Source organism: Cibotium barometz, chromosome 11 (genome assembly GCF_041138505.1).
Source record: "Cibotium barometz isolate CiBa-2024 chromosome 11, ASM4113850v1, whole genome shotgun sequence".
Taxonomy (NCBI): domain Eukaryota; kingdom Viridiplantae; phylum Streptophyta; class Polypodiopsida; order Cyatheales; family Cibotiaceae; genus Cibotium; species Cibotium barometz.
Window position 1 is genome coordinate 26,390,340 of NC_141056.1, and position 26,074 is coordinate 26,416,413.

Genomic DNA, 26,074 nt, shown 5'->3' on the forward strand with positions numbered 1-26,074 from the left:
CAGCTGAGCAGCCCACGCCTTCTTGCCTGGCGCCCTGCCCTATGTGCAATACTGTGCGCTGCTCAGCACTCTCTTTCCTTACAAGAAGCTCAAATCTCAAACGTTGCTGCGCTTCATTGCCAGCTTGACTGTGTGCTCTAGTTGAAGGCTCTGATACCAATTGTGTGGGAGAAGGAAGAATTAGGGTTAGGTTAATTCATGTGGGAGATATACAGAGAGAGAACAAGGGAGAGAGAGAGAGAGAGAGAGTTGTGGGGATAAGTCAACTCATAATAGCATGAGTGTGTGACTCCCCTATCACACATGTATATTGCACTAGTACACATAGTGCACTTAGTACATTAAAAGTACTAAGTGTACTATGTACTATAACTTATGGGCTTGTACACACTATAAGGGTGGGCATAGTGCCTTTACCCCAACAAAGACTCCATAGATATACGATTGTACGCAAACGAGAAATATTGCCACGGGTTGCTCGGCTTCTTCACCATTAAAAGGCACGACAGGCGGCAACAAACACAAGGCACTTTTGTTCATTCTCTATATAGTAAAAAAAGACCATTCACTAGATAATTTCCTAGATATAAATGAACATATCTAGGAAAAGTGCAAACTAGAGAAAATGAAACACTTTCCTAGATAGCTAACTAGGAAATACAATGCATGGATTTTTTTATCTAGGAAAATTTATTTATATAGTAAAAATTTCCTATATAAAATATTTTCCTACAAGGAAAAAATCTTCTATGTAGGAAGATTTTCTCTATATAGAAAAATTTGCTTACATAGGAAAAATTTTCCTATATATGTAAATTTATCTATGTAGAGAAATCCATGCATTGTATTTTCTAGGTAGCCTATCTAGGAAACTGTTTCATTTTCCCTAGTTTGCACTTTTCCTAGATATCCTTATTTGATCTAGGAAATTATATAGTGAATCCATTGTATCTCTGTCTAGAGAATGCTTATTAGCTTATCCTCTAGATAGGTTATGCGAGTGAATGAAAGGTGAGGTGCCCAATTAAGTGAGGTTTTCTTAATGAAGGTGGAAGCAACCATGCTAACACGATTTAAATGTTCATTCATAGCTGGTACTGCATGTTAAACTCTGTAAGAGATCAATGGTAATGAGCTTTCATGATGACTGTGGTCATGTTGTGCCGAATGTGAAGAAAGTTATGAACGCTCTTGTCATGCTGGAGGCTAAGGGCATTTAGCATCCATCATGCCCATAGCTTGATTGAGTTATCCACACAATGGCTTACAGTCTATAGGTAGACAAAAATGTATCCAAAACAATGTAGGAGACAGACTCCATCTTTCCATGTGTCAAAAAACAAGGCAGAAAAGATGGCAGGTGTAAGCTTAGAAAAAGTCAAGGTAGAAAAGACGGCAGCTGTAAGCTTAGAAAAAGGAAGTAACATACCTTTCCCCATCCTGCTAAGAATTTTGTCTGCATGTCCAAAGCACGAAAAAATGCCACATGAAATGTCACGTAGGCTGTAACGCCTGTGACCGACGGCAGACCGGATGGCCATGTCCGGGGTTCAGTGGGAGAGGACGCCCATGCGGAGTCATGGGCGGCCAGGCTAGTGTGGACGGCAGGCCACACACTATATAGCCTGGGGGATGAGGGGCAATCCTCATTCTTCCTCTATGGCTGGGTGGTGAGCCAGAGGCCATCCCCTCCTATGGTAACGCCCGTAGGCGGCGTTATAGATGGCAGACCAGATGGCCATGTCTGGGGTTCAGTGGGAGAGGACGCCCATGCGGAGTCATGGGCGGCCAAGCTAGTGTGGACGGCAGGCCACACACTATATAGCCTGGGGGATGAGGGGCAATCCTCAAGCCGAGGGGGACGATGACCTCTTGGTAGACCACGACATTGACTAGTACCTTACTGACCCTGCCGACATCCTCACGGAGATGGAGCGCTCTAGTGGGATGTTTAGATATGTTAACACGCAATTGACGACCTTACAGAGGGTCCAGGATGACGTTGTCACGATGCTACAGGGCATCTCCACATGCCTAGACGTGTTGTCCACTATTTCGACATCTTCTCCTCTTCCTCGTGATAGACGCTCGCCTGCGACACACGTCAGCGCAGCCTCACCCGTGGTCCCGGGAGGACAGGCCGCAGTGCCTGCGAGGTCGCCCGTAGAGGCAGCCTCGGCATTACTTAAAGATTTTAAGTTGCCTAGTTTTGGCGGCGAGGAACGAGAGCGTAACAAGGATTCTGTTAATATGTTCTTAGCGAAATGGTCGGACATTCATGAGCTGCATAAGCAGCCTAGTCATGTGCAGCCCTAGAGGCTAGTTTCTTATTGTCTGGCAAGACATACAAGTGGTAGATGAGTCTTACCACTCGCCCTACCACTTGGGCAGCTTTCGAAACAATGTTTCGAAAGGAGTTTTTGCTAGGAAATGAAGAAGAGAGAAGTTGGGATGCGCGGGACAAGTGTTCGATAGAACACAAGACCCTCACCCAGTACATCTCTGACTATACAGAGAGCTCATACTCAAGTTGAAGGGAATCGATGCATTCCAAACATTGAGGGGCTTCAAACGAGGCATAACAAATGATTATCTTGAGTATGTAGAGCCCTTGCAGCCTAAGGACCTCTCTCAAGCCACAAGTATGCGCAAATCTATGATGACATCAAGCGTCGTGGTGCGCGAGATGGGGCAAGGAGATCAGTGGATTAAAAAAAAAAGGGGTCGGGGTTTAAAAGAAAGGGTTTCCGTAGTGAAAAAACAAGGGAGAGGACGGAGGGGAGTGAGGAGGTCGTTGGTCTAAAAAACCAAGACCCTTCAAGAAAAAACGACGTTCTAAAACCCACAAAAAGGAGCAGTACTTGTTGCAAGCACAAAAGGAAAATCGTTGCTTCAACTGCAATGAAGTGGGGCACAACAAGGCTGATTGCCCAAAGTTAAAAGCAAGCACTAGTGGCAAGGTGCCTAAGAGCGATGGTAAATCCTCTAGGCAATTGCACACGGTGCAGACGCTACCTCTCAGTGCCGGAGAGTTCAGAGAGGTTACGGTGAGTCATGGTGCCGAGCGTCACACTTGTTCAGTGACACCAGCTATGTGGCAGCCTAGTGTTGGTCCGCATGACATGGTGCGCATGTATGGCACCATAGGTGGCCGTAGAGTCACTGTCTTTATAGACGATGGGGCTAGCCATAACTTTTTGAACTATTCATTGGTCAAGAAGTTGAAATTAAAAGAGACCGCAAGTGATCATGAGTATACCGTTGGTTTGGCCAATGGTTATGATAAAAAGGTATGGAATACCGTGGTCTTGGGAGTCCCTTTGATCATGCAGGTCTATGAGGCCGTGCTTGACTTCCAGGTCATGCATTTGGCTAGAGCAGATGTTTACTTAGGCAGGGAGTGGTGGCTGTATAGCCTCGGTCCTAGCCTAGTTCGGAGTTATTTACACAACACATTACAGTTTGAGTTTAGGGGTAATATCATCACCCTACAGGGGGAGACCGTAGTGTCCCCTTTTCACCACTTATATCATCGCTCAAGTTATGCCACGCGGTTCGCAGCGGCCAAGTAGCACAAGTATACGCTTGTTACCCTCTTGTAAATTCTGTTTGTGTAGCTGAAACTGAAAGTAATGTTTGCGTAGACAAACATGGAAAACAAAGCCTTGGAAGAGACCCACTTTTTTTTGAAAACCCTGTTCGGCATGCATGTGATGATGAAACAACAAAGTCCAAGGCAAAAGAGACTCTAAAAACAAAGTACGTAGATGCTTTGAAAAGTTTATTGCAGGAATTTCAAGATCTTTCCTACAGAGCTTCCAGATGGTTTACCACCATCAAGGGAAGTAGACCATGGCATTGAAGTTATGCCTCGGTCCAAACCAATAAGCAAACCTGCTTATAGGTTGAGCCACTCCGAGGCACAGGAGGCGAAAAAGCAGTTGACTGAATACTTAGAGAAAGGGTTTATTCGCCCTAGTTCGAGTCCTTAGGCATCAGCGATTCTTCTAGTAAAGAAGAAAGACAGTTCTATGCGCATGTGCATAGATTATCGGGCTCTTAATCAAGTCATGATTAAGAATAAGTACCCTATGCCACGTATGGACGAGTTGTTTAATCAACTCTATGGGTCGAAATATTTCTCTAAGATAGACCTGAGATCTGGGTATCATCAGGTTAGAATTAAGGTTGAGGATGTTGCGAAGACAGCATTCAGGACACGATTCGGTCACTTTGAGTTTTTGGTTATGCCGTTTGGGCTAACCAATGCTCCAGCGACTTTTATGACGCTGATGGACAGTGTTTTACATCCATACTTAGGAAAATTCGTAGTAGTTTTCCTAGATGATATTCTTGTGTACAGCAAAACGCATAAAGAACACTTGGCACATTTGCGATTAGTGTTCCAGTTATTGCGATTAGTGTTCCAGTTATTGCGACAACACAAGCTATTTGCGAAGGAGAGCAAATGTGAATTTTTTGAAAGAGAAATTCACTATTTGGACATCATAATATTCGCCCATGGTACGCGGATGGAACCTGAGAAAGTGGAAGCTATTCTCAAGTGGCTAGCCCCGAAAAATCTTGAAAAACTGCAGATTTTTCTTGGCATGTCGGGGTTTTACCGACAGTATGTAAAGGACTACGCGAAGATCGCAGTCCCGTTAAACGGATCAATTGCGCACAAAAACAAAGAATATATGTTGGGAGGGAGACCAACAAACTTAAGGTAGCCATAACACCTGCACCTGTTTTGACTATAGTTGACCCTACTGAGCCGTTTGTCTTGGAGATAGACGCTAGTGGTGAGGCCATCGGAGCCGTGCTTTTGCAAAGGGAACGCCCTGTTGCATTTGAGAGCAAAAATTAGATAGGGCTCAGCGTAACTACTCGGCTTACGAGCGAGAGTTACTGGCCATCGTATATGCACTTAAAAAGTGGAGACACTATTTATATGGTGCCACTTTTGAAGTACGTACAGATCACGAAAGCGTGACATGGCTTTCGAGTCAAAACAAGTTGAAAGGTCGGAAAGCTCGGTGGGCGGAGCTTCTACAGGAGTTTGACCTTCAGATTCGCTACCAAAGGGGTAAATATAATGTTGTGGCGGATGCGCTTAGCCGCATGCCACAAATTAATGAGTTAAGCTTTACGGTTTTCAAGAATGAATTCTTGGAATCACTCCGTGGCTTGTGTGACATGATCCTGTCTTTACAGAGGTCTGGCACACTGTACGCGTACGCACTTTGTCACAGCCGCGCCCACCTTCCTCGTCGGCACGTAATGCTAGTCCGGAGAGACTGGCCGTAGGTGCGGCGGGTAGCGAAGCGAGAGTTAGTTCGGAGAGGCTAGCCGAGTCTTCGGGGTATAGTTTTAGCCGGAGAGCTCAGACGTAGGCCCTTCATCACCTTTGTTTTCCGACACGATTTCAAAGGATGATGCTAAACTTCGTGAGGGGGAGAAGTATGCTAACTACTCCATTGACGACGAGTACTTACTCTACAAGGGTAGGGTGTGTGTACCAACTATTGGTGACTTTCGAGCATGCATTCTTAGAGAAAGTCACGATAGTCCAAGTGCTGGTCATCCCGGGATACAAAAGACCTATGCACTAGTCAAACGACAATTTTATTGGCCTAGTTTGTTCAAGGACGTCTAGACTTATGTGCTGCAATGCAATAAGTGTCAGGTCAATAAGCATGAAAGGCTAAAGGTTGGGGGCTTGCTCCATCCTTTAAGCATTCCTCAAGGGAAATGGGAAAGCATTTCCATGGATTTCATCACCGGTTTACCCACGACAAGTGGAGGGAATGACTCGGTCTAGGTGGTGGTGGATAGGTTAACCAAGATGGCAAAATTTATTGCCACCAAGAAAATGGTAAAAATGCCAGAGTTGGCAAAACTCTTTATTGAACATCTCTACAAGCTATATGGCTTGCCCGCAGATATAGTGTCGGATAGAGATAGAAAGTTCAACAGTCATTTTTTGAGGGAAGTCTTCAAAAATTTGGATACTACTCTGAGTATGAGTACGGCAGATCATCCGGAGTCTGATGGTCAAACTGAAAGAGTTAACCAAATTCTAGAGGATATGTTGCGTTCTTATGTTAGTAAGAAGCAATCTAATTGGGAAGAGTACTTGCCCTTATTGGAGTTTGCCTATAACAGCTCCAAACACTCAGCGAGACTGGATTTACACCATTCATGTTAATGTATGGATTCCAACCGAGATCTCCGATGGCTGTAGGCCTAGAAAAGGAAAAGATTCAATCTGTCAAGGATTTCCTTGAAGATATGAATGATATGCTCAGAGCCGCACGTGAGAGCATTCGTAGCGCTCAGGATCGCGCTAAAACTTATGCGGATAAAGGACGTAGAAAGGTGGCCTTTGCAGAAGGTGACTTTGTATTCCTCAAGGTTTCTACGCAGTCAGAAACCATGAAAACGGGAAAGTGTAATAAACTTTCTCCGAGATATTGTGGTCCTTTTAAAATCCTTAAGAAGATTGGGGACATAGCATATAAACTTGAGTTACCGGAGAGTTCTCAAGTCCATCCTGTCTTCCATGTCAGTAAACTGAAGAAATCAGTTCACGGGTTAGAGAACGCAGTTTCTCCAGAGATTTTGGTGGACTTGATAGAGCCACCAAAGATACCACATGAACCTGAAAAGATTCTAGGATATCGTGACAGACAAACCCGACATAAAGTGTACCAGGAGGTACTTGTTAAATGGACAGATAAAGATGAGGAGGTAGCTACCTGGGAACGCCGTAGTGCAATTTCCAATAGGTTTCCCCAGTTTGTTTTCGAGGACGAAAACTCTTCTTAAGGGGGGGGTAATGTCACGTAGGCTGTAACGCCTGTGATGACCGACGGCAGACCGGATGGCCATGTCCGGGGTTCAGTGGGAGAGGACGCCCATGCGGAGTCATGGGCGGCGAGGCTAGTGTGGACGGCAGGCCACACACTATATAGCCTGGGGGATGAGGGGCAATCCTCATTCTTCCTCTATGGCTGGGTGGTGAGCCAGAGGCCGTCCCCTCCTGTGGTAACGCCCATAGCGGCGTTACAGACAACAGACCGGATGGCCATGTCCGGGGTTCAGTGGGAGAGGACGCCCATGCGGAGTCATGGGCGGTCAGGCTAGTGTGGACGGCAAGCCACACACTATATAGCCTGGGGGATGAGGGGCAATCCTCATTCTTCCTCTATGGCCGTCCCCTCCTGTGGTAACGCCCGTAGCGGCGTTACATATATCTAACATGAAATTTAGAGGTCAGAAAAACTCATAAACTAGAGAGGAATTAATAAAAGCATAAGCGAGAATACAACTCAACTTCAAGGTCAAGCCAACATGAAAAAGCCTTTAGTGAGAATGAGCGAAATGCATGGCAAATCAAACCACATGTGTAGAAGTGAATCAAGCTGCCAAGTTGTAAGCCAAGATGTGGTGTAGGATTAGCAAGTGTCATTACAGTGGGAAGTAATATTTTCTCCAAGATGAAACATGTAGTGCCCATCTTTGTCATCTTCACACCAAGGAGGGGATTGAGCCCTAGGCAACTCCGTTCACATAGGCATTCAGAGGAGCAGGACTGGACCTTGCTCGAGCAAAAGTGCCCCCTTCATCATGCCTTTCATGCTCCCTAAAATGATGCCCACTGTTGGCAATAGGCTCCGCCTACACAAACCATCCAACGTCCATGTTCCACCATCATAAACATACTCTTTTATAATGAGACCCTTAACCATGAACAAATCAATACCAGCATATTTAATGTTGATTAAAACAAGCCATCGAGAGACATGCCTACTATTGATCTATAGCAACAAACCAAATCCCACCTTCTTCATCAACATGGGGCATTCAAAGATCTGTCTTAGGACCAAAATGGTGCCCAAAAGTACTCATGTGATCACTATAGCACAATCAAAATCCCTTGTCTATAATTTGCCTCTTCGTTGGGCTTGGCTAGCGCGGCTTGTGTTTGTTGGAATGTCAGATGCATTGACATGGCCTGATGCTGGAGGTTCCCACCTACAACATATCCAATCTAATCAGGAAAATGAATTGTTGAGAATTTTACAAAAAAATTTGAAAACTGCAAATTACAAGGTTCAAATACACACAAAAAGAAGTCGCAGTTGTTGGATGAACATCGATAAAAGCATCTCCCACAGTTCCTTTCTTTCTATGCTGTAAGCAAGGAGCATACTTGTTGACAGTGGCACATCACTGAGCCTTTACATACTAATGATTGCATCACAGTTATACATACTATTAAAAAAATTCAAAGAGAAAAACATTTATTAGAAGCTATTCAAAGGTTGGGAGGGCTTGAAAAATCTTCCATGATTTTACCTGTTGGATTAGGTGCTGATCTTCGATCTTATGAGAGGTCCCTTTTTGGTCAAGCTTAGAGCTATTTTGCCCAATGTTAGCACCTCTATTTCCAACATGCCCTCCCCCTGCAAGACCATGCAAGCCTCAGTCATGCTGCAATAAATATTGTCAAAAGATCATACATGTTGATGAGGTCAATTTGTGAATGTGATGACTTGACTGACCCTGTATCCCAGTTTCACATAGTTCAATTAGCTCCTTTAGGATGGAGTCACCACCTTCGACACAACCTGCACGCAAAACATGAGTTAACAAACACGTCACACATCTAAAATGTTACAGGAGTTGAATAACACATACAAGGTTATTTTTCCAAAAACCTCTCTTCTAGGTGCAAATGATTCTTGAATGGTTCTGGTCTTATTATACAGCTAAACCTTCAATACACTACTTTTCAGCGGGTTTCTGGCCATCAAATTTTTTTTAAAGAATGTAACTTTATCAGCACATCCGTAAAGTTCTTTGTGTGATCCATTTTCCACCAATAACATGGGCCCAAATGTTGAATGGGTTTCATGGCATGTAGCATAATAATCTAGACATGTGGATATTGTCCTTATTACAGATTAATAAAGCCTCTAAACATGGAAGGTAGATCTGGGCACAAGGCAACTCCTTTAAGGCTTGGCAAGTCGAAGGGAATGGGCTGCCTGGCTTCCTCATTCCCCAAACCAGATTGGTTGGCTACAATTGTTGCAGCCCAACCAGCGAGGTCGGTTGGCCAGCCCCCTCTGCTACTCATTCTCACTCTTATTCAACGTAGCCCCCTTACTCTCAATGGGTCTTGCTCGTAGACCACCTATGAAAGCCCTTGGATCCCTCCTCTTAAACCTAGGAGTTGAAGGCATGCTGACTTTGGTCAAGCGAGACTGCTCCTCCTTGTGGTACACACAAGACATGATGTATTAAAGAAAAAAACACAACAAAAGGACCCTAGTAGAGAGGGTTTTTACCTTTGAATGATGAGTAGGATCATGTTGCAACCGACTGAACCACTCTCATGCTACCATTGCCAGGAAACTCAACATGATCTCCGTCTACCTTTGTCCATGCCCATAGCCGTAATTTGGTGCTTTGAACTCCTCTATTCTAAGAAATGGCGGCAACCGCCGGATGAAGGAAATGTTTAGTTTTTTTTAATGCCAGGTACTATTTTTAAAAAATGGGGAAAAAAAACTAATCGATTCTCTAATTATTTTTCCTGCTAAAAACGTGAAGGGATGTCGACCCTTGAAGGATCATCCATCTTGGTGTCTATAGATGAAGCTTTTGGTTGCCTACGTGTCTCTCACTGCATATCCTCTTGAGTCCCACAACAATGCACATTACCGTCACTGTGTGGCACGTGCCTTTGAATGAAGCCAACTGATGGGATCTAGGGTAGAGGAGCGAGGCGTTCCTATCGTGGTGGGGATTTGGGCTATCCATCTGAAAAAAGTAAACTTGATGAGACGAGTAAACTAGGGCACCAATGGAAACGGGGGCTAACGAGCTGATATGGTGGGAGGTGAACTGATGTGGGGATGTGTCCAACGATGATATGGGCATTAATGAGTTGTTTGAAGCACAGGGCCTGTCGGCTGTACCAAAGGGGCTGTCGGCTGCTGCTCTGCAGAGGACGGGTGCTGTTGGTTGCACACAAGGGAGTCGGCTGTACCAGAGGTGTGTTGGCTGAACCAGGTTGGAGGCGACACTACAGGCGCATCATCATATAGGGCATTTATGACCAGTCGGCTAGTCGACCAGCAGTCGGCCAGCACTCCTATGGTCCAAAGGGCCTATAAATAGGCACAAGTGCTCCTTGTTGTGGGCCTATCTTGGCATCTCCTATGTCAGTGTGCTTAAGATTCCTAGTTTTGACAGTGGGTTGGTGATTGGAGAGCATTTTCTATCTGCTAAACGATGGAATTTGCTGCTCTTATTTAAGCAAAATCCGGACCTAACTGTTGTGTCAGCTCCATTGGATGTATGTATGCAGGGCAAGTATGCATCTATCTACATGTATGAAAGGGCATATGCATGCATGTATGTATGACTTTGTATGTACTGGCATGTGCGTGCATGCATGCATATAGTATGTATGTTTGTCTATGTATTTACATATGTGTGCACGCATGCATATCCGTATGTATGTATGTATGCATGCATGCTCTAAGAGCACACAACTGTAACCATTGGAAACAAGCGCTTGCTTCACCTAAAGAAGTATCTTACCTGTGCGAGAGTCTCGGAGACTGCCATGTGCCATGTACTCATAGACAAGCATTTGATCCCCTTCTGACCAAACTGAGACAAGATTCTTGTGATGTACACGCGAGTGTGGTGAGAGTTGCACGTTTCCCATGCGAACCTATATTACCCTCAGATTTTGGGATAGTTTTCCAATAAGAAATTGAATGAATCGCACTCGGATCTTTAGCCCATTTCTGCGCGTTCTCTTCCCTAGCCATGCATCACTATGCTTATACCAACAAAAAACAACCATTATTATCAAATCCTGATCATATCTAAGATACATATTAAAAACAAAGTTTACCTTGGGGGGGCATGGTTTGCAGCCTTTTGGTGCAAGGAAAGATGCCACAGAAGGGTAAGGGACAAATTCCAAAAAGGTAAACTTTAATTGATAACCATGCTTATATGTTGCTCTTGCCTACTAAGAATACAGAAGAACAGTAGTAAAGGGGGCTTTTGTGCTATTCTCATAAACAAAACCACGAGTGAAGGCAATCGAAAGCTCGTGATTGATGGGCTCTCGGTGGTACACCTTATAATGCTAGAGACAACAAAACCCTGACCAATCACATCCCAAAAGTATGCATGTCCCATACCATGCACTCCAAGTCACGTAGACTCCTGATGCGACTAGCAAATGGGCTATCCAATCGCTGGTTGGGAGGCCCCTCTCCCAAAGTGTCTCACAGAGACTTAACTTTGATCATCTCAAAATGTTATAAGCACTAGGACCAAGCTAAGTTCGATGAGCCCTTCTCAACCCTTATGTGATCCTATGGACTCATAGAGGAAGTCTTACGGATCTTATGATCTCATTAGATCTCATTAGATCTCTAAAAAGATTTTATGAAATTATATGAGATCTTAAGAAAGATCATGAACTCATGTATATGGTATTATGAGATCTTAAGAGGTTTTACAGCTACCCTTTGAAAGCTATGTAGGTAAATTCTATCAAAACACTCACTCTTTCTCACCATTCCCATGCAAAATGTTCTTTCCCATTGTTTCGCAATATCAACACAAATCTTTTGTCCTATTTGTATATATTTTAACTTAGTGCAAGCTTAATATGGTTTCCCAATTTTGTTTTCAATTAATTAATTTGAAGTGGTGAGAGGTAACCTTAGAGATCCTTAGAGATGAAATCTTGACGTGTGGATGACTGGAGGTTCGAAGCTCTAGAGGTTTTTGTATTCCGGAGAGTTCAGAAAGAGGCTTTATATACGCTATGTGTAGTATTTTCTCGTTGGGCAATGACCTAGTGAAAGAGAGAGAAAGGCTATTGTACACGTTGTTTTTTTTTAAATTTACATTCTAAGAGACGTTTAACACAGAGTGAGAAAAAGAGATGGACATGAACACACTAAGAGGGGGAGAGAGGGAGATGTTTTAGCTAAGGTGTAAAACCTTACTATAATCATTAATTAGTGCTGCGACACATTAGAGGGAGATAATAATCTAAGATTTTGGATTACGTATGAGAGGGAGAGAGAGAATATCTATCTGTTTGATAAGGAGAGAGAAAACCTTAGTTTCTAAGGTAGATGTCCGTTTAGCTTGAATATGGGCATGCTAGTATTGGTAAAATCATTCTTACTTTTTGATATAAGATGAGAGGGACATACCTACATTTTCACGTATGTTACATTGAGTTTTTTTGTGTGTGTGTGTGTGTGTGAGAGAGAGAGAGAGAGAGAGAGAGAGAGAGAGAGAAAGAGAGAGAGGAGGAGAATTTAAGTAATTCAATTTATAATAATATTGATGCTTGAATATTAAGTATAAAAGTTTCAAAGTAACCAATTTTTTCAAAATAACCAATTTTTTTAAATAACCATTTACTCATTTGTGGTTCAATTCTCCACATAGACAATCAATTCTCTATATAGGAAATTGTATTATCTAGATAATAGCCGATATTTCTTATTCATTCTCTATATAGAAAATTGAATTACCTAGATATTGGCCCATATTGTGTATATAGTACATTGAATTACCTAGATATTGGCTCATACTCTCTATATAGGATATTTAATTACCTAGATATTGGCCCATATTTCCTATATAAGAAATTGAATTACCTAGATATAAGCCCATATTTCCTACACATATACAGGATTGATTAAATGGGAAATACGATCGTCTAGATATATATAGGAAATTTCCATCAACATAACCAAGAAATCTCTCAAAATTTGATTAAATGGGAAATACGATTGTCTAGATATATATAGGAAATTTCCATCAACATAACCAGGAAATCTCTCAAAATTTCCTATATATGGTGAAGTTCACTATATAGGGAACCACCAAAAGTTCCTTGTGAGAGACGAGAAGCCAGAAACCACTAGAAGGATGCGAGCGGTAGTAGGCAGGCTAACACAGTGAAAAACAATGGTAACTCGTAAAGGAGGAATTCCAATCGGGAAAAAATAGGAGTTGCTGTGGTCAACCGGGTCGCGCCCTAGTCCACAGAGGAAAACACAACAAGCTCCACTACACTACGTTTACCCTGAGGCGGCCCATCGAGCAAGCTGCTCAATCAGGAAGGAGTTTGAGATGCAAGGCCGAATTAGAGAGAGTTTCTCCATCAAACTAAAAATTGTATCTAGTACAGCCAGGAATTGAGATTGGATTGCAGTACACCATGTGGAAAGCTTTGGATTAAATTGATTTCCTCACAAATTCTCTCTAATACACATATTAGTGTTACTAGGAAGTTTCACAAATAGCAAAACAACTGTTGTACACATCAAATGACATCCCAAGTTTCACAACACAGAAAAACAAAGTCATCATGACTGCATACCATGAACACATCAAACTTCCAAAATGTTCGAGCAAGTAATGCCCATGCTTGTTCAAAATAATACATGAGAGAAGGATAAGGAAATGTATTTATAAAATAAAAAATAAAATAAAAATTGCAGTCTTGATGAGATAAAGATCCCTGCTAGGATAGAAATCTGCATCGAGCCAAAACGGGAAACAATCCAACACAAAGAGAGTGGTGCTAATGTTCATGACAATGATATCACCAGAAGTGGTGACGGTGTTTGTGGCCTTAATGCTTGTGGCCGCTGAGGCGGGCGATGATGTGCTCCTTCTTCTTCTCTTTGCGTTCATGGAAGGCGTATGCAGCAGAGCCCACACCTACTGCCCCTGCCATCTCTGCTTCAAGCTTGTGCGTGCCTGCGTGGGCTGGATCCACTTTGGCTTCATGTGCTTCATGCTGCCACAAGGATCACAACATTAATTTACATCAAACAACGAGAAAGCCTAACCCTAAACATGACGCACAGTAACCCTAGGCTTCGAAAACAAGAAACGCCGACCCTAACATGATGCACAGCAGTACATCCATAGTAGAGGATGACAACATTCAATAATATCAAGAAGGTAGAAACAACCCTGATGGCTTGTTACTCACCTACGACAATTAACTATTCAGGATCCGAATATCCAAGATTTAACCGTGACCTTGGGCGGTAATAAACAGGAAGAAGACCCTGCTAATCCTGATGAGTTGCCATGGAGAAAGCAGAAACCCCGAACCTAGATTCAAGACACCCTAGAAGAAGGGGAAGAACATACCAAAGCAAAAGCTCCTGCAGCTAGGGCGCCCACTTCAGCGGCGTGCTCGTTCCGGGCATGACGATGCTGGTCGTCCGCAATAGCGTGATTCAACTGCTGCTGCTGATAGGGATCAAAGGAAGGGTAAGCGGGGGCGCCGTATGGAGACGGCTGCTGGATGGCGTAGTTGTAAGGGTCGGGGGCACCGTAGCCGTAAGGCAGAGGTGCTGGAGGGGGGTATGCGGAGGGAGGAGGAGGATAGTAAGCAGCAGGGGCGGCATAGCCATGGTGTCCATGGTGCTGTTCTTCATGGTGGTGGTGGTGATGATGGTGTTCCATACTACTACTGGTGTTGAATGGAATGCAGAGAGTTAAAAGGAGGAGGATTGGACAAGAAAGACGCTGAGTTTCACTTTCTTTGCTTTGAACAAACAACGCAATCCCATTCATTTTATAGCTTTCGCGCTTACGCCATTGTCCTCGGTCGGACTAGAAGGTAGGCCCTGCGCCTACCTTCTAGAACCCACCGTCTTTGAAATTAGCTAGGGGTTTGAAATTTTGGTGCACTCCAAACTCCCTCTTCCAAAAACCCCTCGTCCTTTTTTTTTCATTGCATTCGTGCTTCACGTGAGTAACCCTAGGCTATGTTGAGATGATGGGAGATCAGGTTATTGCCTGGTGAGAAGTTGAACTTGTGCCATGAATTGCATGATTAACTGGGGTAATCAATTAGCTTAGGTGAAGGATGGAAACACTATGATGGTGCCACTATGGAGCCAACCCAAAACCAAAGTAGGAGGAGATACCTAGCCTATGCTGCACAAGATAAAAACTCCTTCCCAAATCTCACCATTACCCCATTGAAGAGGACACTGCTAGTATATGTTCAGTGCCCGCCTCTCAGCATGTATATCACATCGATGTATGGTACACATTTGTACGGTCCCCCATTATGAGGAGAAGCCATTGGTGCACATATCTTTAGTAGGAACCCCAGCTTATATGCTGGAAGGGGTCGTAGTTGTGACCGTTGGATGGTTAAGAGATGATCAGGTGTACAAGCGTTAGCTAGCCCGAAAAGATATAGAGAATATTTAGACGCATCCACCATACTATCTGCAGCACTATAAATGGGCATAGTTGGCACAAGCTAAGGCATCCAATGCTTGTGAGCATATATTCCCTATACTCTCAGTACGCTCTCCATCTAATTACTATAATCAAACAAACGTAATTTACTTATTGTCTATATGGATCACTATCTCCTTGTACAATAGGCCAGGATGAGTCAAGTTGGGAGATATGTCGAGCTGTCCTCATTGTCCATAAAAGGGCTCAGATATGTTGGCAAACGATTTGTCTCAACTCTAAGTCATTTGAGTTGCATAGTGTGGTAAGGGCATCCCTACCCTCGTCCTTCATCAAATTAAGCAGTTCTCTGAATGGCGATGTAGGCTGTTCACCAAAGTGAAGCACACGTTAGATTAATGAAATTAACCAAATTGTATAAAAAATTAGATCCCAATTTGGGAATCTCAAGATGGGTTTGCTTTAGCTCTTTGTATGGCCATTGATATTCATCTATCTAGTTGGGAGGATACCAAGATGGGTGTTCTTTCTAATTTCTTGTTTAGCTTTTTTTATGGCCATCTATCGAGTTGGGGGATCCCAAGATGGGTGTTCTTGCCACTTTTTGTTAGCACATTGGCATTTGTCACCTATCTATTCAAAGAAGACAATCAGCAACTTGTATAAAGGTTTCATGTATATAGCATACAAGAAGATGAACTCTGTAGTAATGCCTGACATGCGCCAAGAATCTCCACACCCCTTTATAGTTTATGGGTGGTGGTAGTTCCAAGATCACATGGATCCTATTCTCATCTATGGATGTCCCATTGTTGGTGGTAGTTCCAAGATCACATGGATCCTATTCTCATCTATGGATGTCCCATTGTTGGAAATGATGTGTCCAAGGATGACTCTATGCTTAACCCCCGAAATTGGCATCTAAGTGAGTTCAATGAGATGATGTGGTAGAGTCTACACCTCTCAAAAACTTGTCTCAAATAAGCAAGATGCTAAATTAAAATAGGATCTATGTGGTCATGTCATGGATGTTCCCATATATAGGCCTATATAGATACACGGTTAGATCTTCTCGACATATTTCATCAATCATCATCATTGTGAGTTTACTCCCTATATAGATACACGGTTAGCCCCTTCTCCACATAGTTCATCACACAATTCATCATCATCACTATGAGTTTACTCCCTAGCTTCTACTAGCATATAGATCAACCATCAAAGCTCACTACATAGGAGCACACAGGTATTTGTGATGTGAAAGGTCCTACTTTTTATGAGTGTACATATATTTTATCCTTTTACATTTGATTCATGGTGGTCTCTATGATTAAGAATTGGGAAGTCTTGGGCTTGCCACCATTATGTTTCATTTCTGCAATCTGCGCAAGCGAGAGTGCGTCCTCAAAGGTGGCTGGCCTAAACGTATGCACCTCCCATTGGATTTGCGTGTCCAGGCCATACAAAAATTGCCCTTTCTTGTCCGTATTATCAGATAAGCCAAATTGTAGACATAAAGTCGAAATTCTATTGACAAACTGAAGGACTGGTTGTGCGTTTTGATGCACTCCCCTGAACTCGTCTTCAAGTTTACCATAAGCCATAGCTTAATCGTCAAAACTAATGTGTTTAACTTGCATGCAGTATTATGGAGCACTTACTCATAAATGTGTTAGTCTTTATATACTTTATAGAATCTCTCAATTATGAGTACTTGTATCCAATATGATTATGAGCACTAAACCTCACTCTTTAATGCTAATCACTTACATCCAATATGATTATAAGCACTAAACCTCACTCTTTAATGCTATCCAATATGATCATGAGCACTAAACCTCACTCTTTAATGCTAATCACTTCCATCCAATATGATTATGAGCACTAAACTTCACTCTTTGATGTTAATCACTTCTAAATCACAGAAATTTTTATAGATATGCATTGACTGTTATCTACTAAACCTTGCATGAACTATATCAAAAGCTATGCATGCTCTAAGCTTATATGATTATGAGAGCTAGACCTTAAATTTTAGTGATCTGTTAATCAAGAGAAGATATGCAAGCAAACTATGATTGCTATGATTTCTATGTTTTTATATAACTTAGATTACCAAAAGCCATAGCTTGTTCATCAAAACTAATGTTTAACTTGCATGCAGTATAATGGAGCACTTACTCATAAATGTACTAGTCCTTATATACTTTATAGAATCTCTCAATTATGAGAACTTGCATCCAATATGATTATGAGCACTAAACTTCACTCTTTAATGTTAATAACTTGTATCCAATATGATTGTGAGCACTAAACCTCACTCTTTAATGCTAATCACTTATAAATCATAGAAAGTTTTCCAAATATGCATTGATTGTTGTCTATTAAACCTTCCATGACCTATATCAAAAGCCATACATGCTCTAAGTTTATATGATTATGAGAGCTACACCTTAAATTTCAATGCTAATGATTAATTAATCAAGAGAAGATTTGTAGGCAAACTATGATTTCTATGATTGCGATGTTTTCATATAACTTAGGTTACCAGAAGCCATAGCTTGATCATAAAAACTAATGTTTAGCTTGCATGCAATATTATGGAGCACTTAATCATAAATGTGCTAGTCTTTATATAATTTATAGAATCACTCAATTATCAAACCATTTCTAATCTCTTAAGTAGAAATCTCAAAACAATTCTTAAGTAGTACCTTAAACCAATGCTTAAGCTTGTGAGCTTCCTCTCATGTTTATGTATACTTAATAGAATCTCTTCATTATTAAACCATTTCTAATCTCTTGTAGTAAGCTCAAAACAATTCTTAAGTAGTATCTCAAACCATTGCTAAAGTATATGAGCTTCCTCTCATGTTTATGTATTTATATTGAGAGTGGAGATTGATGCCTCTTCCTAATTACTAGCATAAAAAGCCCTAAAATTGACCAAAAATCGACATTTCTAAGCGATTTCTATTCTATACTTAACGATGTTAGATAATGTATAAGAGGGTCATAGTAAGGAAACTCATATAGGGGTTTACATAGTAACAATAACTGTAATGGACGCCCAAAACAGGGCCCAGACACCAAATTGACCCTTACTTTTCAGTAACGGCTTCGCATGAGGGGATAGATAACTTTATTTGTTAGAGAGAAGTATTAAAGAAAGTTAGTTCATCACAAGAAGAACAACGTCCGTGCTTACGCGCTTACGCCATTGTCCTCGGTCGGACTAGTCAAAAACACGCAAAATAAACACACGTGACACTTCACACGCACTTTGACAAGGCCCTGCGCCTACCTTCTAGAACCCACCGTCTTTGAAATTAGCTAGGGGTTTGAAATTTTGGTGCACTCCAAACTCCCTCTTCCAAAAACACCTCGTCCTTTTTTTTTCATTGCATTCGTGCTTCACGTGAGTAACCCTAGGCTATGTTGAGATGATGGGAGATCAAGTTATTGCCTGGTGAGAAGTTGAACTTGTGCCATGAATTGCATGATTAACTGGGGTAATCAATTAGCTTAGGTGAAGGATGGAAACACTATGATGGTGCCACTATGGAGGTTAGAGAGAAGTATTAAAGAAAGTTAGTTCATCACAAGAAGAACAACGTCCGTGCTCGGATAATTTGGAGATTCCGTGCGGGGTGGCCGGTATTCGTGATTATGGAACAAAATATGGGTACGTTTCAATTGGACCACACTTGAGAGAGAGAGAGAGAGAGAGAGAGAGAGAGAGAGAGAGAGAGAGAGAGAGAGAGAGAGAGAGAGAGGAGAGTCTTTACTTCAAAAAGATTACATGAGTTGTTATTCCCTTCTTGTAACTATTTTCCAAACAAGATGAGTAACCTGATTGTATGCCTTAGGCTCTTGTCAACAAATAGCCAAAGAGGAATAATAGAGAGCACCACTATTTAATATCTTTTCCTTTGGATACTAGATTCAAGGAAATTGGAAAGCCATGCCATTGGCAATAGATAAGGAAATAATTGTGAGTATAGGGTAAGCTATTTTGTTAATAAAATAATTCAAGTTATAATTACATGTTGGGGTTTATGTTAATGAATGAAGAAAACTTATGGAAAATAAAGAGAAGTACTCATTGAGGGGGGGAAAGTTTGAGAATGGTTGGGTGCTAGCACTTAGTTAATAAAGTAGTTATTTCACCTTTAGTTTATTATTATTTACTAACTTACATTATCTATTGTAAAATTGATAATTTAGTAAAATTATTTTTAAATTTATAATCTAGTGAATCAATTGCTTATTTTTTTTACTTTATATATATATATATATATATATATATATATATATATATATATATAATCTCTTTTTTGAATTGTTATACTTCTTATATCTACTATACTACTTGACATACTTCTTATATCTACTATACTACTTGTTGACATACAAGAGATCTTTAAAACTCTATCCAAGGAAACAACTAATAACCCAAAAACCTAGGGATAAAAGCTCCTCTTTTAGTATGCTCTAAAAAAAGGGCTTGTATGAAATCACGTGCCAATACAGTGATGCCCTCTTTCATATTTCAAAAATGGCACTATCACTAGAATAAATGTCCTTGGAAATTATTTTTATAGTTACTAAATTATTAGTCTATGCTTTGATGTTGACCAAATTTTTTTTAAGAAGTTGATCTCTACTTATAATTAAATGCACTATGATCCATTATCAAATCACCAACCAATCAATTTACATATTCATTGTAATATTTAGTACTCATTTCTTCCATCTAAGACCAAATGCTAAAGCTTTTATTGGTAACCAAGCTGTTCCCCGTAGCCAAAATGAGACCAAAGTATTGCTAAGTCCTCTCTCAAAAAATTTTCCAAAGTACTCGATTGCCTATTTACAAAGGAGTTAGTCTGAAATAATCAAATAGTTTGCCTTTAGTTTGCAACATTCTAGGCCACTATCGGCAACATGCAGAAACTTCTCGTGATGCAGGAGGAAGATTTAAGCCATGGAGAGGAAAGCGAAGATGATGAAGAAATTAAGGGGGGAAGGTGATGAAGGAGAACCAGAGATTGAAGTAACTGATCAGTCTGCTCCTAATGTGAATGTGGCCCTTGCTGTAGCAGCGGCTGCATGGGAGCCACCAGACAGGAAGCTATCAAAGAAAGAGCTGAAAAAGAAAGAACTGGCTGGAAGCTATCTTGGCTAAGCTTGGCCTCAATAAAAAAAGATGATACAGCTTAGTCGGGCACGGCGAGCTTGGAAGCCTCACGCTTGCCTTCCAGTTCATGTTTATCCTGTCGATTGGAGCCACAGCCACAGCCATAGCCATAGCCACAGCCCAGCCAGGCTCTACTCTTTCTATGTTTTAGACAGGTGGTGATGGGTGAGTCCATGTTTCAAGCCGAGGTTGCTGCTGTTGCTGCTGGCAGGAGCGCTATGGGTGGGCATCGTGGGCCTGCTGAGCCTCTGTAACTCATTTCCCACAAGCTGCGTCATGATCTACATTCATGTCCCCTGGTGCCCAACACATCGGCCACCAAATATGTGTTAAATTTGCAGCAATGTGATGAGCTATGGTGGATCAAATGCTAGAATCAACATCATTAACAAAGAGATTAAACGATAATTAAGACGTAATTAGTGAGTAATTAACTGATAGCTTAATGTAGGCATGGATAATCAAAAACCAACAAATTCTCATTAGTGAACTGATAGCTTAATGTAGGCATGGATAATAAAAAACCAACAAATTCTCATTATGCCAATGCCTCAATTTATAGGGTTTACATCCAAGCATCCAATCCCATTGATTTCTCCTTGATTCACTCCACCTCTTTTGCTTTATTCTCTCCACCTCTCCCAGAATATCTCTACACCTCCTAAATCTCCTCATGCTACCTTTTATTCTCTCCCAGTAGATACTTCTCATCTTTTCATAGTTTCTCCCACATTTACAGATTCTCTTATACAGTCTCTTGCTAAGGGCTTGTTCTCGCACACACCCTATTCACTTTTACAGTCTCTTGCTAAGGGCTTGTTCTCGCACACACCCTATTCACTTGTATATTTCAACACCTGGACCCTATACCAAGTTTTCCTCTTACTTGATAGTCCGCGACCAGTGCCTCAAGTCCCTAAACTCATAGTCCTTGTCACTCTCTCTCTCTCTCTATGTGTCCAAGGCTACTACAAGTGCCCGTGACCTTGACTAAAGTGCTCACACATACATCTACCATATGGCCTACATCATCGATGGCTCAGAAGTGGTTTTTCTCTGTTGGGACAGGTTACATTGGGTTATGGGGTTTCACTCTCTCTCTCTCTCAGAAAAGATGATGTGACTCCACTTCCTTATTAGGAGCCTCCATGAAGTTTACCGATGTCGTTCCTTCTCCACTGGGTTTGTTGTAGCAGTCTCTTGCCATGTGTCCTGGCTTTCCACAGTTGTGTGGTAAGTGAAGGTTCTTCCTCCTACTCTGCCTCTTCCTCTTCCTCGTCCTCGTCCTCGAGAGAATCCTCCTCGGGTGAAGAATGCTTTTTCTTCTCCTGTTGTTGAGTCCAGCCATTTCTTATCTTTGCCTCTGGCCTCTTGCTCTAGTAGAGCTCCTTCTATCTCGTGTGGCTTCAATTCAGGTACATTCTTTAATGTTGCTACAATGTTTTTATATTCACCTTTGTCCACACTTTTGTCCACACTCTTCAGAAGTGCTCACTGCTAGTGTCTCATTATCTTCTACCTTTTTGCCAATAGCTGCCAGTTGTTACTTAATGCTTTTATATATGTTCAAGTGTGTGATTAAAGGTTCACTTTCCTTCATATCCAATTTATAGAATTGCATTAACAGATTTATCTTTGAATTTTTAGCTTGTGTGCCAAATAATTTATTGAGTTCATTCCATGCATCTTTTGCCCACTGTATCCCTGTGATGTGATGAATGATTTCATTATTTAAACTGAGTGCGATAAGTCCCAATACTTTTTCATTCCTGCTCTTCCACTCATTTTTCCCTCTCACCTCTGGGCATTCATCTCTTCCCTTAACTAGCCCCCACAGATTTTTCCTCATGATGAGCAGATACATGGTTTTTGTCTGCCATGTGTAAAACTGCTCCTTATTAAATTTAGCTATCTCTTGTGCCGTACTCATGATGATGTGAAGGGGGTCTTACCTCTTGATCCAATTTCAAGATTCAAAGGCAGTGTCTACCTTTTTACAACTCAATCTAGTGTTTAGGTGATGATTACAACAGATTTATCAGCATAAAATCACCAGAAATTACATTAAACCAAGGGTAACAAATCTATACGGAATGGTTGGAGTATCAAATCATCTCCGAATTGCAATCTGAAGTTATAGGGATCTGTATCAGATACCCAATGGTTAATTTGAACCCTTAATTGTACCAAAATATAGTGATTAGTATTGATTAATTATTGATTAGTAAATTAATCCTCTATTTTGTGTGCAAAAAACAGAGTATGCGGCGGGGAGTCCAGATCTAAGGCCTTAGAGTTCAAATGAGCTCAAATCCTTTCAAGGCCATCAATAGCAATTAGTCTAGTAGAGGATTAAGCCAAGAAACACAAGATTTAACCAAGTATTGAATGCTTAATCTCTGTTTTACCAGTGTCACCTGCAGATTTGATGAAGAGCTTAGTTCTCACTCTAGACTTGATCAAATCAAAATCTTTTTTCACCAGCTTGTAGAGCACCCTTGAAAACCCTAGGGCTAAGAGGAATTAGAGCCATTGCATTTGTGGAAGACAAGATCTCCATTTTCTGCAGAAAAAGAAGCGCTGAAAAAATCACGATTTTCTCCTGCTTGCGCTGGCGGTTTGATGAAATTCTTGAATGGATGAGTATGGCTAGCTATGGCTGAAAGCTTTTGAGCTAATATTGAGCCTAGAGGGAGAGGGAGCTCCTCCACCAGCTGGGGGTGCAGAGGTTAGTTAAAAAAAGACTTAAAAATGGATTAACTCCTAATTATGATTAGTAGAGTAATTAGCAAGGTAATTAGGCTCAAAAAACAGATGAATGCTAAGCTTGGCTCTGATACCATGTTAAATTTTTAGCAATGTGATGAGCTATGGTGGATCAAATGCTAGAACCAACATCATTAACAAAGAGATAAGATGATAATTAAGATGTAATTAGTGAGCAATTAAGATGTAATTAGTGAGCAATTAGGATGTAATTAGTGAGCAATTAACTGATAGTGAGCAATTAAGATGTAATTAATGAGCAATTAAGATGTAATTAGTGAGCAATTAAGATGTAATTAGTGAGCAATTAACTGATAGCTTAATGTAGGCATGGATAATAAAAAACCGACAAATTCTCATTAATGCCTCAATTTATAGGGTTTACATCCAAGCATCCAATCCCACTGATTTCTCCTTGATTCACTCCACCTCTTTTGCTTGATCCTCTCCACCTCTCCCAGAATATCTCCACACCTCCTACCCTTTATTCTCTCCCAGTAGATACTTCTCACCTTTTCATAGCTTCTCTCACATTTACAGATTCTCTTTTACAGCCTCTTGCTAAGGGCTTGTTCCCGCACACACCCTATTCACTTGTATATTTCAACAGTATGGACTCTTTCTGTACACCAGAACCTGGGCAATGGGTGGCGATAGCTACAAACAGCTTGTTCGGGCAATTCAGATGCTGAAAGAGAGTTTTTAAGCTCTTAACAACCACTTGTCCGGGTGCTCCAAAATTAAAAGGAGTTTTTAAACTCTATCCTTATGAGATTATTGGGGAGTAATGCCGAATTAAGTGTCCGAGAGGAGAGTAACATGCCCGAATTAAGTGTTTGAGAGGGATTTGCATATAGAAGAAATTTTTACCCAAGGAAATTTTGTGGAAAATCCTAAAAGTTAAGATCAAGCAGCCTTGCGTATGAACGTCAAGAACCTTGGTATTGTACCAAGCTCTACTTGTTGAGAGCACACTTGGTCTTGGGCTAGTGTGGTGCACTCATTGTTGCAAGGGCTTAGATCAAATCAACCACTAAAAATGGGGACAAAGTGTGAGTTGTGTCACGACAAGAATCACCACACTAAAGATTATCAATTCTATTTGTGTAAGCATTGTAACACAAGAGGTCACTGGAAGTCATATTGTGCACTATCATTGGAGAATGAGTTCAAGGGTATCTTACATCGCTTGCACAAATCGAAATCACATAAGAAAGTTAAAAAGGCAATTAAAAATCTAAAGGATTTCATGAGCACATTAAAAGAAGCATACAGATGGCATACGACATGTCGGCTTTGATGATCCAACTCATCTATCCCTCTGCATGGAGTACATGAAACGCATCCTTCACCTCCATGGGAAACTCTGGGTGGATAACCTAATGGACATAGATGGTAAGTAATTTACCAATTGCAAATACATCAATTATTGAACATTGCCTCGAAATATTGTATGAATAAAAACATTAAAAAGAATGTGGCATGAGGTCCAGAGGAGAAGCCTAGAGAGGTCCCTACCGTGTCGCCTATAAGTTCAAGAATAAGGCATGAGGGCCAGAGGAGAGGCCCAACGAGGTCCCTACCGAGTCGCCTGTAATTCCAAGGAGGCATGAGGGCTAGAGGAGAGGCCCAATGAGGTCCCTACCGAGTCGCCTGTAATTCCAAGGAGGCATGAGGGCTAGAGGAGAGGCCCAATGAGGTCCCTACGCAGTTGCCTGTAAATCCAAGAATGATGCATGAGGGTTGAAGGAGAGGCCCAAAGAGGTCCCTCTCTATGATTGATATTTTGAGTTGCCATTTTATATCATGATTCACATATCTTTTGTTGATTTCACACATACTTTTGGTACTTCGAGGCTTAGACCTCTATACCCTCATTTGTAGACTTCATGATATGATGAAGTGGCATTGTTAGATGTTTGATCTTGCAAGTTTGTTGCCTAGTCACTTGAGGCATTATTTTGATGAGAAGGATATATAGTACAGATGGTCTGCATATGGTGACTTCATTAACTCGTTGTGCTTGGTTACCTGGACACAGATGGTTTGGCATATGGTAACTTCATCAACTTGTTGCTTGATTACCTCAACATAAATGGTTTGGCATATGGTGCCTTCATCAACTCGTTGCTTGGTTACCTCGACACTACTGGTTTGGCATTGTTGCATGGGACAAATCTTCTTTTGGCTCATGACTTGTGCGCACATCCTACACTCTTGAGTCGCCATGATTATGTTCTTGATGATGTAGATTACATCGACATGGATCTAGATGATGATGATGTATCTTATAAACATACACATGATGATGTATGGTTGTACACACACACATATGATGATGTATTGCACACACATGCATATGATGATATTAATGTATCACACATGCATGTGATAATATTGATGTATCACACACACGTGCGCACGATGATACATGTTCACATGATGATAGTGATATATGTGCACATGATGACATGGACACATATGCATGTGATAATGATGTATGTGATGGTGTTGTGTGTGAGTTGGATCATGTGGTCATGATCTCGAGGGGGATAGGATGGCATCGAGTACATCGAGCATTATAGATGATGATATGTCTAGTATATCTACCTACTTCTCTAAAGATCATAGTGAGGACCAACAATTAGAGGATCTTGAGTATTCATCTATTGCACAAAATGAGGTTAGAGATACTTCACAAGATACCCATGAGTATACAAGGGACCGTGAGGAGCTTAGGTTTGAGATTCTTATGTTAGATATGTTTCTCTATTCCTCTAGAGAGTTCCCATGTGGGCATATCTA

The 26,074-nt window shown here is 41.4% G+C and overlaps 1 protein-coding gene and 1 long non-coding RNA gene across 2 annotated transcripts; both read right to left on the reverse strand.

Annotated features, from left to right (window-relative positions):
* Positions 1-1,157: 1,157 nt before the first annotated feature.
* LOC147633968 (uncharacterized) lies at positions 1,158-8,658 on the reverse strand. The gene is made up of 6 exons (XR_015266869.1): positions 8,571-8,658; positions 8,365-8,471; positions 7,848-8,040; positions 7,478-7,683; positions 1,430-1,456; positions 1,158-1,321 (listed from the first exon to the last, which is right to left on the reverse strand). It is a non-coding gene; the product is annotated as an uncharacterized LOC147633968 (long non-coding RNA).
* A 4,819-nt stretch (positions 8,659-13,477) lies between these two features.
* On the reverse strand, positions 13,478-14,633 carry LOC147633969 (uncharacterized). The gene is made up of 2 exons (XM_086805047.1): positions 14,236-14,633; positions 13,478-13,873 (listed from the first exon to the last, which is right to left on the reverse strand). Exons 1-2 carry the CDS (start codon positions 14,551-14,553, stop codon positions 13,706-13,708), a joined length of 486 nt encoding a protein of 161 aa, XP_086661173.1. The 5' UTR covers positions 14,554-14,633; the 3' UTR covers positions 13,478-13,705.
* Positions 14,634-26,074: the final 11,441 nt, after the last annotated feature.

Coding starts and splice junctions, on each gene's coding strand:
- LOC147633969 (XM_086805047.1), bottom strand. CDS start 14,553: ATGGAACACCATCATCACCACCACCACCATGAAGAACAGCACCATGGA. Junction 13,874..14,235: donor CTGCAGGAGCTTTTGCTTTG/GTATGTTCTTCC, acceptor TCCTTGTGGCAG/CATGAAGCACATGAAGCCAA.